At 40.9% G+C, this 14,943-nt stretch overlaps 1 protein-coding gene across 14 annotated transcripts in view; it reads right to left on the bottom strand.

The window, feature by feature from the left end:
* Nucleotides 1–14,943, bottom strand: part of nfixb (nuclear factor I/Xb) — a 129,240-nt gene that overhangs the window by 94,929 nt on the left and 19,368 nt on the right. For 7 of the 14 annotated variants that reach the window (XM_071331905.1, XM_071332659.1, XM_071332405.1 and 4 more), the window contains exon 3: nt 7,966–8,001. The exons of 4 other annotated variants lie outside the window; for them this stretch is intronic. In XM_071331905.1, coding sequence (XP_071188006.1) covers nt 7,966–8,001 — 36 coding nt within the window. Of the gene's footprint in view, nt 1–7,965; nt 8,002–11,964; nt 12,126–14,943 lie in introns of those variants that run through there. 3 more of the 14 variants (XM_071332490.1, XM_071332570.1, XM_071333106.1) reach the window with 3 other exon arrangements.

The following is a 14,943-nucleotide window of genomic DNA, read 5'->3' as shown; positions in this document are numbered from 1 at the left end:
AAATAAAACTTAAGCAAAAAAGCTAATGTTACTAAACTGAATTTGTGTGGGGCTGAACTAATATACAGATGAATTGTATTCATGCCAATGTCAACCAAAGAAATCCTCATAAAGTCTTCTGGTCAATGAATGTGAAGATGATGACTCATTTATTCTGTGTTTATAAGCCTGTGCCACATAATAGAAGGAAAAGCCCCCAGATAACCAAATGCATAGACTTCTTTAAGCAGAATAAGTTAGCAATAAATATTGAGAAAAAAGGCTATCCAATGGTAAACTTGCCTTGTGTCATACAATGGCAGCTCTGATTTTCTGAGTCCGCATAAACAAATAAATAAAATAGGAGGTGGGTGATGTTCTGGGGAGTGAGAGACATGAACACTGTTTTCCTATTGGTAAACGCTACTGCCCACATCCCTTTCCCTTCTTCCTGTAGAGACTTCCTTGTGTTCAATTACTGTAATAACGTTTCAGCAACCTTCCAGTGCTAGTACATGATGGAGGTGATAAAAAACAAAGAGGGAACAATGTTTTATATTTTTCCCTAGCCTGCTGTACAGAAAAGTTGCACCTGAAAGACATGTTAGTTCTGTGTGCCTTTACAGTATCTGTCTGCCTGTATCAACAAGAGCATGATAACAGTGATATCCTGATTAATCTCCAGCTCCGACACATTATGGGCAGAGGACAAGAGGTCAGATATGTTAAAATGACCTCAATCAAAACCCCAACTAGTTTTACTAGGCGTAATACAGAAAGTGCTCCTCATTCTCATAAGAGATCCCGGAGCAGACTCCAAATAAAACAAAGCTTTTATACTCCAATATCATGATAGTTTGTAATTAAACTATCAAACTAAACCCAATCCTAGACCAATGAAAAGCAGACCGTCTGTGTGGTGGAGGGAAATGAATGAGGCCTTTTCTTTAAGAGTGGAGATCAGAACTCCTAACTCTGGGATTTTGTGCTGTTGTCTTTCTCCCCCTGGAGGGAGTAATTAGGTTATGGAAGACAACTGCAGCATTGTTTTAACAGTGGAGGGATTGTACCGACCAAAGACCCACCAGCGACATGCTTCTCTCTCTCACAACAAAAAATGTCAGATGGATTCGGAGGAGGCAGACATCTTTCTAGTGGCTGTTTTTGGTTGGAGTTGGGTTCTGTCTGTTTGTGCAGAGCCGCTGTTAGGGAGGGTATCCCATGTATCCACTGACTTGGCAACAGAAACAGTTCCTAACTAGAGTAATATGGTTATGATGCATTCACATTCCTTCCAGTCCCCTAGGAAATACAATACGCTTATATCGTCTGTTTTAATCACACTCTGCTTCCAAGGAGAGAATACAACCAGCCATGGCTATAAAGAGTCTTTCTCAAATATACATAGAGCTCAGTTACAGTAAATATGCACCGTATTGATTGATGGGGGGGGGGATCGAACAAATCACATTGGTTAAAAGAACGGCTTGGAGCGCTAACCGACCTCCTGTATTGCCCAAACACAGACTCTCTTCTCCTTGATTGTTTTTACATCGAGCAGTTGCTGCTGCAAATGTTTTAGATTTTAAAGATGGATCAACATTGCCCTTGAATGCTCATTGAAACATGTACTTTAATCACTCAGGCTCAAACATGTTCTATGCAAATGTAACGGCTTTAAGAACGTGCCGTAAGCTCACTCCACGGCTAGCTTGAAATGTCGCGGAAGGAGCCATTAAATTGGAACCTTTTGAGTGGCCATTAAATTGGAACCTTTTGAGTGGCTCAACCCTTTGGAGCATTGTCAATGGCGGTCACGTGTGTTGTGAAGCAGAGGATCACTGGTTCGAACCCAGTATGGGACAGCGGAGGAAGCTAAGCTGTTAGCAGCACATTGACCCCGGTTACACAGTCAAACATACACACAGCTAACTCAAGCAAATCCTACAGAACAGATCAACTACAGACATGTCTTTTGGTCAGGAGCTCTTCCATCTAGTCTAAAGATGATGAACATAAATCTTTAACTTAAAACCCCACTATAATGTACACCTCTGCAACCGCCTAAGCCATTCCTACTTTATCATACATTTTAGTAGCATGACCGTGACATACAGGGAATTGCGGTCCCCACAAGAGTCCTAACTCCAAGTCGGGAACTATCCTTATTTGGGTAATGGAAAAGACATGACATGACAAATGAAAACAAACGTGTAGGGATTTGATGTAGATATTCAACACCATTTGATGGTCCATCATGTCTAGACTTGACAGTCCCCATAATATGCTGCAGATGGCAAAAAGTAACTTAACTGATGACGATAATGATGTGTTTGGGTTTTACAAGGTTATTCTCAAGACATCCAGTGCCAAAAAGACTGACATAAACTTGACACTTTAGACAGGGGTTGTAGTTTTTCCTCATTCTCTTTTCAACAAAGCACTAAAAACTGAGACCATGACAAGAGCACATTGTTTCTCCATTCAGATCACGAGTGGTCACATGAGAAAGTGCTTTAAAAGAAATGATATTTCAAGCAAGCAGACATCTTATTAAGTATGGGAAAGGGCTGATCAAGGAGCAATGCAACGCTGGTGTTCTAAACTCCTGCATATGTTTGAAGGAAAAGCTTTTTCCCACTTTGTGAAAACATAGTGCGAGTTGGGACACAGTTCCTTGAGCTACAACAGTGATGTCATGAAGTCCCCCATTGAACCTGGTGGTGACATATGTAGGCTTGACCTTGTTTTTCTTCATGCATTGTTGTTACATACAATCTGCATTTTTGACAAAAATAAACTTCATGGGACGTGATTGTCATGATTGTCTGGCTGTAGCCTACTTAACGTAAACCCGTAAAGTATTGCACATTTAAAAATTAAAAATAAATCGCTGAAGGGGGATAACATTTTCCACTCAAATTGAAAGGTTTCCATGTCAAAAGCAACACTCTGGCTTGAAGTCATTTTCAAAGCCCCAAGTGAAGTTTTTTTTTTCAGCTCTTGAAATAAGGTTACAAGCGCTTTGTTACAGCTTGACTTGAGGGTTTGTTAGCATCCAAACGTCAATGCTCCTCCACCCGTCCCCAAGACAGGAAAACTCCTTCCCTCCAAGTTTAACCCATTAAATGCTCCATTTAACCCGATGTAGATCATTCTCATTCCTGATGAAAATATGTAAGCAAAACATATTGTTTTCTCCGATGTACACTTTTAATTATAAAGTGATCATTTTCAGATTGGTAATCTTATCGAGGATCAGAGTTATCAGGTTCCAACTCACGGCTGCATTCATCACACCCTAGGCTAGAAAAACAAAACCGATTCTATTTCAACACACTAACTCAATGAGGTATAACAAACAGGAAACACGATTAAAGTAGTGTCATTAATTGAGCCAAAACCCACAAATCAACTTTCACCTTGATTCACCTGCTCATCAGAAAGAGTTGCAAAATGGCAACATTACATGAGAACAATATGTGACGTCATTGGGTGACGTCTTCACTTTACAACTACCCCCCCCCCCCACTCCCCACATTGGTTGTTGTGAGATGAGGTATTTTGCAGTTGTTTGCTAATGTACATAATTGTCTCTTCAGCCACAGCCAGGTGCAGGGAGAAGTGCTAATGCAGTATGTTTCCACAGTCAGATTTGGGGGAGGTTAGGGAGTGAAGTGCCATATGGGTTAGGAGTCAGTCGAGGAGTTGGCACACATGGTACGCTGGCAACACAACAGCCCCCCTCCACCCCACCAACACCACCTCCCCAATCATCACTCTGGTCTAGTGGTGCTGGCTGTGATTTTGACGGTCGGCACCAGACTGACAAGGGAGAGTCAAGAATGCACACCTGCGCCTCGTGCTTAAGTGTGTGCAGGTGTGGGAAGTGTTTGAGCGTGTGTGTTTGCCGGTGTATGTGTCCATTAATGCATAATGCATAAAGCCTGAGAGAGTTTGAATGTGCATGTACGTGTGTCTGTTTTCACTCACATACTGTACATGTGTGTTTTGGATGGGTGTGTTAAAATAGATGTGGAGATATTACCGATTCAGAGGTAAGATTGTGCCATATTTGTGTGAACTTGTGCATGCTTGGTTATGAGTGTGTTTGTGTCTGGTAGGGAGAGAGAGCGAGCAAGAGGGAGGCAGAGGGGTAGATAGAGCTCAGATTTCATACAGATGAATCCAGCAGCAATGTAATGAGGGGTCTATATATTTAGATCAGTGGGAGTTGAGGTCAGAGACCAGACTGCGGTCCCCACCTCCATTACAAACAACAGGCCCCTACTGTAGTGACCTTCAGTGGGGTGTCAATGAGCAGCAGCAGCTCTCTGCTGCAGACCTGTGACATGCCAAAACAATGGATCTTCATGCTCTTTCTCATATTACCAATCACACACTTGATGTGAAGTTTATGCTCCGTATGAGACAAACAAACCCAAAACATTTTGAGGTATTTGATATTAAAAGCACATCCACCTGTTTTTATAATTCACTTATAAATCAATTACAACACTACTACTGATAGACTTGGGACACAGGAGTCTACATTTCCGTCTAGAACAGACTCCCTCAGTGTTGTTAAGCTCCATACAATCCCCTCAATTCTGAATTGTGTGGCACTTTTCAATTCAAACACTGCCATTACACCCCACTACAAACCTAGTGGTGTGACAGAGTGCTAGTGGGTGAGGTCTGCATATCTCACCGATGCCCTCTGAGATAGGGCCCATCAGGCAAAAACACTAGGACTTATCATCTCCCCCACACTAACACTCCACAGGGGATGGGTAGAGAACAGAGAGAACGTTGCATGGTGAGAAATAAATTGCAAAGGAAATAAGAACAACATACTGTAGACCTTTTCAACTGTCAAAACAACAACGCATTCTAGCTACCACACCATGGCATGCCTATCTCTGCAAACCCAAGCTGCCACACCCTCTCTTACACAAATACCACCATCCTCACCATATCCTCTCACTCCCAGACAAACTAGTTGTCAAGACAGTCAGTGGTCTAAATACTAGATAATAGGTGCTCCACTCTTTAGATTCATGACTAATCATGGAAAGCACATACTGTACCAACGTGTCAGTCCATCCCATGCAGCTGCCTTATTGCCCACAGCTCCGACAGAGCTGGGAGCTGGGATCCTTCCCTCCTTCCCTCTGTTGATTTGTATGGGAAAGCCTCATTTTCACTTTAGCCCCTTCTCTCTCCCAGATTGTACAGAAGTATTTGTGTGTGCCTATGTATATTCTAGCTCAATTATGTCATTTGTGCTTGTGTGTGTTCTGTAGCCATGGCAACAGCACAACATATCAGCGACCACGGAACCGCACTGGGGCTAAAGGCATTGCCAGGGTTCTGCCAAAGCATAATCCATGCCAGGGGTGACATGAGCGAAGGGAAAGGCAGGAGGGTGGAGACGGCAGTGCGGCGCATGCACGCGCGCGCACACACACACACCACTCTCTCTGCACACACACTGGATATCCTCCTATTCTTCTTGGCTGGAGACTCCCATGGCAATAGCAATAGGAATCCATTCTCCATGGATGCTAGGACAGCTGTGCAGATACTGAATGAGACTCAGTTGGTTTGGGCTTTTCTGCATGCAGCTTGAGATAAAAACTACATGGTACTTAATTCAAATCTATATTCCCTCTTGCCAAAATACATCCAATTCATCCAGTCTTTGTCTTCCCCATCACACAGTGTACTGAATTCTACATCAAATAAACAGACATTTTTGGGAGATACAACAGTGCCCCCATCATGGACTTACAAAGTCTGATGGAAAATGTTCCAAAAACATTTATCAACAAAACCTTGAAATGTCCTTTAAATATTCTTGATATGTTCATTAAATGTTAACAAGTCGGGGCATCTCTAGGTCCAGGACACAGTACCTCCTCCCTGAGGAATAGATAACAGCACCAGCCACCAGCCAGCCCATATCTGTGATTACAGAGACCAGGGCTTTGCCACCTCATTGTTTATGGCTGTTTGAATTTGCCAACTCCCACAACCACCAACCAACCACCAAAGGAGACTTGAGGCCGCCGGTGGTGGTGGTGGCCTGGTAGGAATGAATAAGTAAAGGGAACACAGTGTCCTTGTGAGCGTCTGGCATTGTGGCCTGCCGGTGTCCCCATTACATGATGGGAAAAGAGCCACCCGCTGCCACGAGACACCTACAAGGCCATTGGGGGACTCCGGTTTCACCGTAACTCCAACCTTCAACTAGGGATAGAGGAGGAGAACATAATAAAGTTCACATGTCCATTAAATTCATTACTGACTTGGGCTGTCTGGAACACAGGGGTTATTTTTCTACTGGCTCACTCCAATGGCTATATTCCACACCAATCAGAAAAGCACTATCAGACTACATACATTCTTTGGATCATTCTGATTGGCTTTACTGCAGGGCAGGGGGCTTGCTCTCCGCACAACTGAACTCAAGCACAGTAATATCATAATTCAATATGTCCGCCATAGAAATTCTATAAAAGGCATGAAAGCCTAATTTTCTTCCCACTGAAATTCTGTTTTTGCTCCATAGATTAACCACAGTCAGTGCTGTCCGAGTGCCTCTTAAAAATCAGTATAAAACATCATTACCATTCAGCCTAAAACATGTGGATCCTGTAACACAGGCTAATCCAGTGATAACCACACAGCGGCCTAATCGCATTCGGACGTAGGACGGAAGGTTCTGGTGTGTTTATGTGTGTGTGTGTGTGTGTGTGTGTGTGTGTGTGTGTGTGTGTGTGTGTGTGTGTGTGTGTGTGTGTGTGTGTGGTTGGGGAGTGCATGGGGCTGTTTGTATGAGTGTGTATCTTTATTTCAAAAAATCCAACATTTCTGTTTATTCAGACTGTGGTTCCATCAGATTTTAATCCCCTGAACAGCTGTTCCAACTCATTTTCCAGGCCTGGGGAGAAAGAGGGGAGAGGACAGGAGGAGGGGGGAGAGGAGGGGTGAGGAGAGGTTAGAGGAGGGGAGGGGTGAGGAGAGGTTGTCTACATGGAGGTTTCAGTGGAATATGTTTAAATTCAAAACACCATGCCTGATAACAACTGATAATAACATGGATTATATTTGCCTATCTTCATGCAGCAACACACAGTAATACATACTCACTTAGGCCTAACATAATTTAGGGCAGTTGATTAAGCCACAAATGTAGGCATGAAGGTAATTAAGACAAAGGTGAATTATTTAATGATCTGCAATACAAAGATGACTTGCAACAAGAAATATGTTCCTTAGGACTAAATTGTTTAAAAATTCTACAAATATCTATTTAGTCTTTCTGTCTCAAATATGCATGCAAATAATGGGTTAATGATAAAACATTTTGGGTTTGCCACTCAAGGGTTAATTGCATGAAAATGGGAAAAGCAAGATACATTTTCAAGGCAACAAGTTTGCAAATTTTAGATGACATCATGAAATTATGTGTCTTACTTTTGCTAAACATTAGGCCTATCTGCTTGAATAGACGGCTAGTAGGCTACTTTCAGCCAATCGGTGCTGCGGGGCTACAAACTGCAGAAATTAGGCCCATAACGAAACTGTATTAAATAGCCATCTTGTTCTTTCTCCGCAGTTAACTTTTGGTTTATGTATGTTAAGCTTTTTAAACAACTTAGTAGGACTTTAGGCCGACAGCAAAAGTGATTGACTAGAAGTGAGTTGCCTAAAAAAATGGGCCAATATATTTTTGGGCCTTGTGCCTATACCTTGACTGCTTTTCAACCAAGTCCGAACGTGTGGGAAATACATTTAGCAAATTATGCTTCCTTTCAATAAGATGAATGGTTAAGGTAAACGAACGTTTTTTAATTTTTAGTATTTAAAAAAAATAAGTAATATGGGCTACAACAACATATGGTAACAATGCCTAATAAAATGTATATAACACACATTAAAATATATATGCCTTAAAATAAATAATAGGGCAACACTTACCACTAATGGATTGTTTAGAAGGTGAGTAGTGCAATACTTTAGTGTCGCGAGGGTGTTAAGAGGTGTGAAAAGCATTCCCGCGCAGGGGTCACCGTCCCGCGAGCAGGAGAGCAAAGAGAAGAGGATGTTAAAATGTCGTACGAGTAAGAATAGTATAGGGTGATCACATTTCATTTATTGTATAAACTTGTGAGCATAAACAAAATCATTAGCATAAAGTGGCTTAGGCAAATGCGAAAAGAAAATGGTTATGACCTGGTGGCTTTATGGGAACAAGCCAAGCATGCCATGCTTCCGTGTTATAGCCTAACAATAGTCTATGCCTAATAATGACTATAACAACAACAACAACATTAACAATGTAATTTGTATTTTTCAATATCACAGATACTCCACTGTGTAGAGAAGAAAGTTGTTGAATTCTGCTTTACTGATCTAATCTGCTTGATTATTCGTACCTATGACATAAATTAAAAAGCCCTACACTCTTACAAAAAAAGGGTTCCCAAAAGGGTTATTCGGGTGTGCCTCAAAGGGTTCTCGACAGCCGAATAACCCTTTTAGGTTCTAGATAGCACCTTTTTTTCTAAGAGTGTAGTGCTGCAAGACTGGAAAAGGCAATGCTATTCCGATAATGGTGTCTAAAAACTCAGTTAATAGCCTATATCAGCCAGCCACACAACACGGTGAATTTGGTATAGTCTATTTCCATACCTACTGTAGATAACTTTGGTATGGGCTTACATTGTAATGTTTATAACATCATAAAACATGTATGCTTACTATAAACAACACACGAATAAAGTATATCCGGACCTCTGAATGCTTTCCATAATTTGCCTCTATTACACCCCATCCATCTCGCCACTCTCCAGAAAGGCTTTTACCACTGTTAATAATTTATTCGATTGTTTATATTGTGTTGCCATATCCGAGGTCCACACTCGTTTTTTAATTATTAACCTTAATTAAATAAACAAAAATGTGAGTCTACATCTGCAGACAAGAGACACATCAGAAGTGAAGGGAATACAGGAGGCTTGGGCTGGGCAGAGAGGCGCAAGCTCCACGCACGCTGGACGAGTGCAATGCACAAAGCTGTTCTCTTGTTGAATATCTCCCTAAAATGCATGAACATACCAAACTCTATACAGTCAGTGTATAACTTTTAATAATATATTTATATAGTTTATCCAGTCCAAAGGATTTAGCCTATAGGCCTTCTTCTGCATATGTGCAGCACGTGCGGAATGTGCAGTCAGTTATGTTGCCAATTCATTTTAATTAACGGACAAAAAAATCTCTGGCTCCATGCAAGCTTCATATTCTTTTCATACTGCCGTATAACCGCCTTAGTAAAAATATTACATTTATCAATTCCAGAAACCCTGTAAATAAATATGCATTAGCAAATTAAGATATATGTGTATAGGACTACCAAAATCTCAATGCTAAACTGTTGGAGAGAAAAGTTCGAGCCTACATAGAGATTCCTCTCTGTGCATCTGATAAAGTCCCATTCCATCATTTTTAAATATGTGGGCCTATTTTCTTTCTCAGTTGTATTTAAAAAAAGTACAAGACACTCTCTTCCAATATATATCCACTTCTAAAAAAGTATTCAAATCAGCTTTGTCCTGCTTCTGTCAATCAGGGAGTAGAACAGAGAACAACATGTGATCATTCTACAGTTGTAAATGGAAACAGACTACTGGCCGTGCCCGCAACTGAGAAAAACACCCTCTCTGCTTCTGTAACAGGAGTCAGAGGCATGGAAGTAAAATTGTTTTAATAAAACACTGTAAAATCAGGAATGAATTACACATCACACAGGCCTTGGCAGTCTACTGTCCAGTGAAACCAAGGGATAAACAAGTTTGCTTTATAGGAATAGATTTCCAACAGTTATGCCACTGGTTAGGAGAGTCATAGAATTGCAGATAATATCAACAACCATTCTATTTTGGACCCAGAAAAAGGCATGGCTTTTTAAAGAATCCATAAACTAACAAAAAATCTACACAGAAATGCAAAGAAAGAAGAAAAGCAGACCACTAAAATGTTTTTGCAAAACCAGGAATATATTGATGCAGAGAGTTAAATGATGGGTGCCTCACGATTCAGTTTAGGCCAAGGAACTTTGTAGGTTTATATTATGTGGATTTATATTGGTAAAATATGTTAAATATTTCAGTCAGTGGGCTCAAAAACCCCTGTTGTATGTCACATTTATCTGTGAACATATACTGTTGACAGTACAACTTCAAGCAGAGCTTTCTCTGGTGCTTCCCTCCAAGTTACTTTGCCAAGCTAAGGAAACTTCCAGTTCCAAGAGTCATGATATTGCACATAAGTCATAAATGAATAGTTACTGAACCTCATATATTTAGGGTTCTTGGTGAGTCCAAAAAAGTTAAGCAATGATGTGTGACATTTGGTCATTTTAGAATGGAGCCTGACCTTAAATCACTGTTCATTTGACAGAGATGTTATAGGACGATTACTAATACACATGATGTTTTAAACACATCCATAAACTAAATAACTAACTGTTTCAGTTATCTTATGACTGTGCAATGCACTTTTTTGTTACAATCCATTGACCATATCTCCGCAAAAGTTACAACAGGCACTATAATACTTGTTAATACTCTCTTTCCTCCAGGACAAATAGACTATCATTTCATAACATGGAAAAAGAGAAGCTTTATATATATTTTCCAAAAAAACTTGTCTTGAATTCTTGATTTAAAAAAAGATCATGTAGATTCTGAAACTGTTACCTGATCAACTCTCCAGTTTTAACAAATACAATATATCAAGACAGATTTAACATTTAATGAGCATATTGAACAATAATTTATTTAGTTATATTATATAGCAAGAGATTCTATATTGCTTTACAAAAGTACGTTTTATTTGGGTAGGACCTTATCAATTAGCAATTAGTGACAATAAGCTGTTCAACTCATAAGCTATTCCTATCTTCCCAACTGTCCTCAGAAATGTGGAATATTGCATGTGGAAGTACCAGAGTAATTCCCTATTGAATATGAGTGAACTTTACAATGTATGGTGTATGTATACCAAAAATACCAGGTTGTAGGGTCTGGACATGCACTGTATAGTTGAAAGTATGTTATACAGTAAGGGAAAAGCAGCACAGAGTAAAACATCAGAGGTAGGTTTCTTATTCAAAGTTATGGAATATTTATTGGCTGTAAATTGTGGGATGGTTGTTTTTCTATGAACATAAATGGTCAAGAGTTTATAATAGCAGATTAAATACAGCATTTGTGCTAGGTACAGTGGACCAGAGTCGCTAAAATAAGTTAATATCAACTAGGCATGACCAGAACCTTGAAAATAATCCTTATGGCGCATATATGCAGTGAGATACTCGTGCGTAAAATAGTCTATACATTATATTCCCGACCATTTACTTTCACTAAATAGGTACGTTATATTAATCAGAATCGAGCACGGTTGACAAGTGTAGGCTACTGTAGAACTGGCGGCAGCACACACCGACCTAAAGTCCTCGACTGTCACAGATTCAACCGTTAGCGGATAAAGCTTTTTTGACGGCCACGCTTCCACATGTAGCCTCTCTCACTGCCAAGCGTTTGCGAGATCAACATTTTGGAAAATGTCAATGTAAGATCATCACATGTAACACTAAACTTCAAGTCCAGTTTTCTACACTCACTCCTTTCTCCTCCTCCACTTCTCCCCTCCTTTTATATTAAATAGATTCGGGAGGAGCGCCATTTTCTCTACAAAACCATGTGTAATGAAACGCATAAGAAAGCCCTGCGAAGAAATGCCATCTAAGAAGAAAAAGTGTCAGAGATACAAGGTAAATGCTATCAAAAAGGAACAGAGAGTAACAAATAAACTCAAATTCAACTATTACATAGTTGCAAATGGTGGGAGCACTAATCCACCCCGCAACACCGACTGTATACTAAGCAATAACAATGAAATAATGGCATTTACCTGTGTCAAGCAGTACGGGGAGTACATGGTTATTTTTAGAAATGAAAATTGGAGAGCTTATTTAAGTTGGATGGAAGTTCGCTGTAGTGCTGCATTGCAATCGCTCGCCGTCCTGTTTCGCTCACTCCATGCTGTACTGTAACCCCGCCTAGAAGGCTGAAAGTGAAAGCTTACACAAACTTTTGGGGAAAAAAAGTTTTGTCTCCCACCCTCTTTCACCGATTCTCCTGTCGTGCGCACTGATATTTTTTGGGGGGATTGATCAGGGGCGACGGTGTTTGCAACATAATATCATTAACATGAATCTCTCAACTTCGTAAATCATGCGGTGGCAAACTTCTGCTTAATCCGGTCGTTTCAGCTCATACTCAGTAACCATGCAATACACCGCTCTTTTTCTTTAGGGTAACAAATATGTTATTGGGTTATTACGAGGGTTAAATGAATAGGAACGCCGAATGCGTAATATCCAGCGTTTTATCCGTACGACGTGTAGAGTAGACTATATCCTAAACGAGAAGGTAAAATGCTTTACAGAAGGTCCGCCAGTCTGAGCATTGTATTTTGCAATGAGCTAAACATTTGCTATAGCTACGATGTGATTTTGTTTTGATGTGTTTTCTATTGAATATTATTATAGGCTTATTAGGCCTACCAGTTAGTAAAGTCCATGCAATCATAAGAATATGATTGCTGTAAGGTCAAAGGTGATGCTTCATATGGCCGACAATAAAGACATATAATGTTGATAAATAATGACTTGATATTAAGAGATTGACTTAAAATATTGGAAATGTCATTTGTTTTCCATCAGAGAAACGAGAAGGTAGACGAAATATTTAATGAGATTGGAAATGAACGAAACTGGGGTCTTGGTCGGGATTCATTTTATCTAGACCCATGTAAATTTGACTCTAGCGATGTAAATGAATGGGTTTACCTACAATAGTATGACATTGTTATTACACTACAGTTACACTGCCTCTGCATAAATTAGTTTGTGAAACAAATGTAAAAAATATTTGTCAGTGTTCTGCAAGTTTTGTGTTACTTCTATTGGTTTCTGCCCCCGGATACAAAGGCCCTTTCAGCATCTTGACTGAATTTCAGTGCACACTTCCATCCCAGGCCGACGTACAAGTAAGACATTTAATTGCAGAGTGTATAGAACACTATCAGACATCAGATCCAGACTGAAACCTGTAAAGGCGGCTACAATTGAAACAGCAGAGCCACACTGTTGGTCTGGCTTGGGACATTTACTACAATGAAGTTGACTTGAAAATGAAAAACAGCCCAACCTGAGGACTGCTTGATATCAAATCAAATCAAATCGTATTTGTCACATACACATGGTTAGCAGATGTTAATGCGAGTGTAGCGAAATGCTTGTGATAAGAACATACTGTATGCTACCAAAACAAAGTGTGGTATAAGTGTGGTATAGTGTTTGGTGGGGGTAAAGTCATTGTGGAGCTGAAATTTTGATCTGACAACTGGAGTCCCTCAGATTTATGAGGCCTACTGCTTGTGCATTTACACCGCAAGCCTCTGCAGGAGAAACAAAGAGATCTGGGCTCTGTGTGGCCAATTATACTGCACACAACCAGGGGAGCCAGAGACTGAGGGAGGGAGGGAGGGAGAGATATAGAGAGAGACAGAGAGGGAGGGAGGGATATAGAGAGATATAGAGATAGACAGGGAGGGAGGGAGAGATATAGAGACAGACAGGCAGACAGACAGACAGACAGACATGCAGACAGACAGACAGGCAGACAGACAGACAGACAGACAGACAGACAGACAGACAGACAGACAGACAGGCAGACAGACAGACAGACAGACAGACAGACAGACAGACAGACAGACAGACAGACAGACAGACAGACAGGCAGACAGACAGACAGACAGACAGACAGACAGACAGACAGACAGGCAGACAGGCAGGCAGACAGGCAGACAGGCAGACAGGCAGACAGGCAGGCAGACAGGCAGGGAGGGAGGGAGGGAGGGAGGGAGGGAGGGAGGGAGGGAGGGAGGGAGGGAGGGAGGGAGGGAAAGTGTGTGGTCAGGGGTTTGTGCAGATCACAGAACTGTAACCTCCCCTTCTCACCACACAAGGTCATGCTCACAGCATTCCATACCGGTTGATTCAATCCGTGAATATGAAATGACTGAAATGACAAACGTTACCTTGATATTTTGAAAATTATATACCAAAATAATTCTGATAAACACTAACTTTACACATCATTGGGCAGTTGTGTAACAGCAGGTGGAATGAATCCTGTTCCCAAGTTGTAGTCTCTGTCTAACTCAGTGTATTCATGGAAGTTCTCTCTCTCTATCTTTCTCTCTCTGTCTCTGTGTCTCTGAAGTCATAAAAAGCACACAGGACCACAAAAGTGAAAGGTTACAGAGAGTGGGTTCGAAGTGGATCAAAAACTGTTTTCCTCCTTTATAGAGTTGAGTTGACTGCAACACACGCAAACACTCATCCAGCATCGCTCCTTAAATGAGCCCCACATTTAGTGGTCTATGGGAGTAAATCGCTCATTAAGTAACACATGGTAGAGCCATATGCTATGGTTTTTGAGTCTCTCCTTTTCACACGCTGGAATATACATATTTGCTGTGCTACAACACTCATTGTGGTAAAGTCAATCATGGATTTGCTGTTATAATGAAGTACTGTAGCAGCAGCATCTGCAAGGGTTGTTTTGTATACCACGAACACACAGAATCTATGGAACAACTAAAATATACGACTCAGAAGTTACGCACAGAATTCACAGGGTTCAAAGTTTGTGCTCTAAGATTAGGATTCCCAACCAACTACTCCCTCATATATGAAGACAAAATGGACAGACAGAGGATTCTGAGGTAGCTGGAGTGGTGATGTGTCATGGTAGCCATGCGATGTGTGGGGCCTAACCTCCCTATGAGGAGGTGAATACAGATACCCTTCTCTGGATGGCC

This window comes from Salvelinus alpinus, chromosome 1 (genome assembly GCF_045679555.1).
Source record: "Salvelinus alpinus chromosome 1, SLU_Salpinus.1, whole genome shotgun sequence".
In the NCBI taxonomy this organism is placed as follows: Eukaryota; Metazoa; Chordata; class Actinopteri; order Salmoniformes; family Salmonidae; genus Salvelinus; species Salvelinus alpinus.
This window is presented reverse-complemented; position numbering and strand designations above follow the sequence as displayed.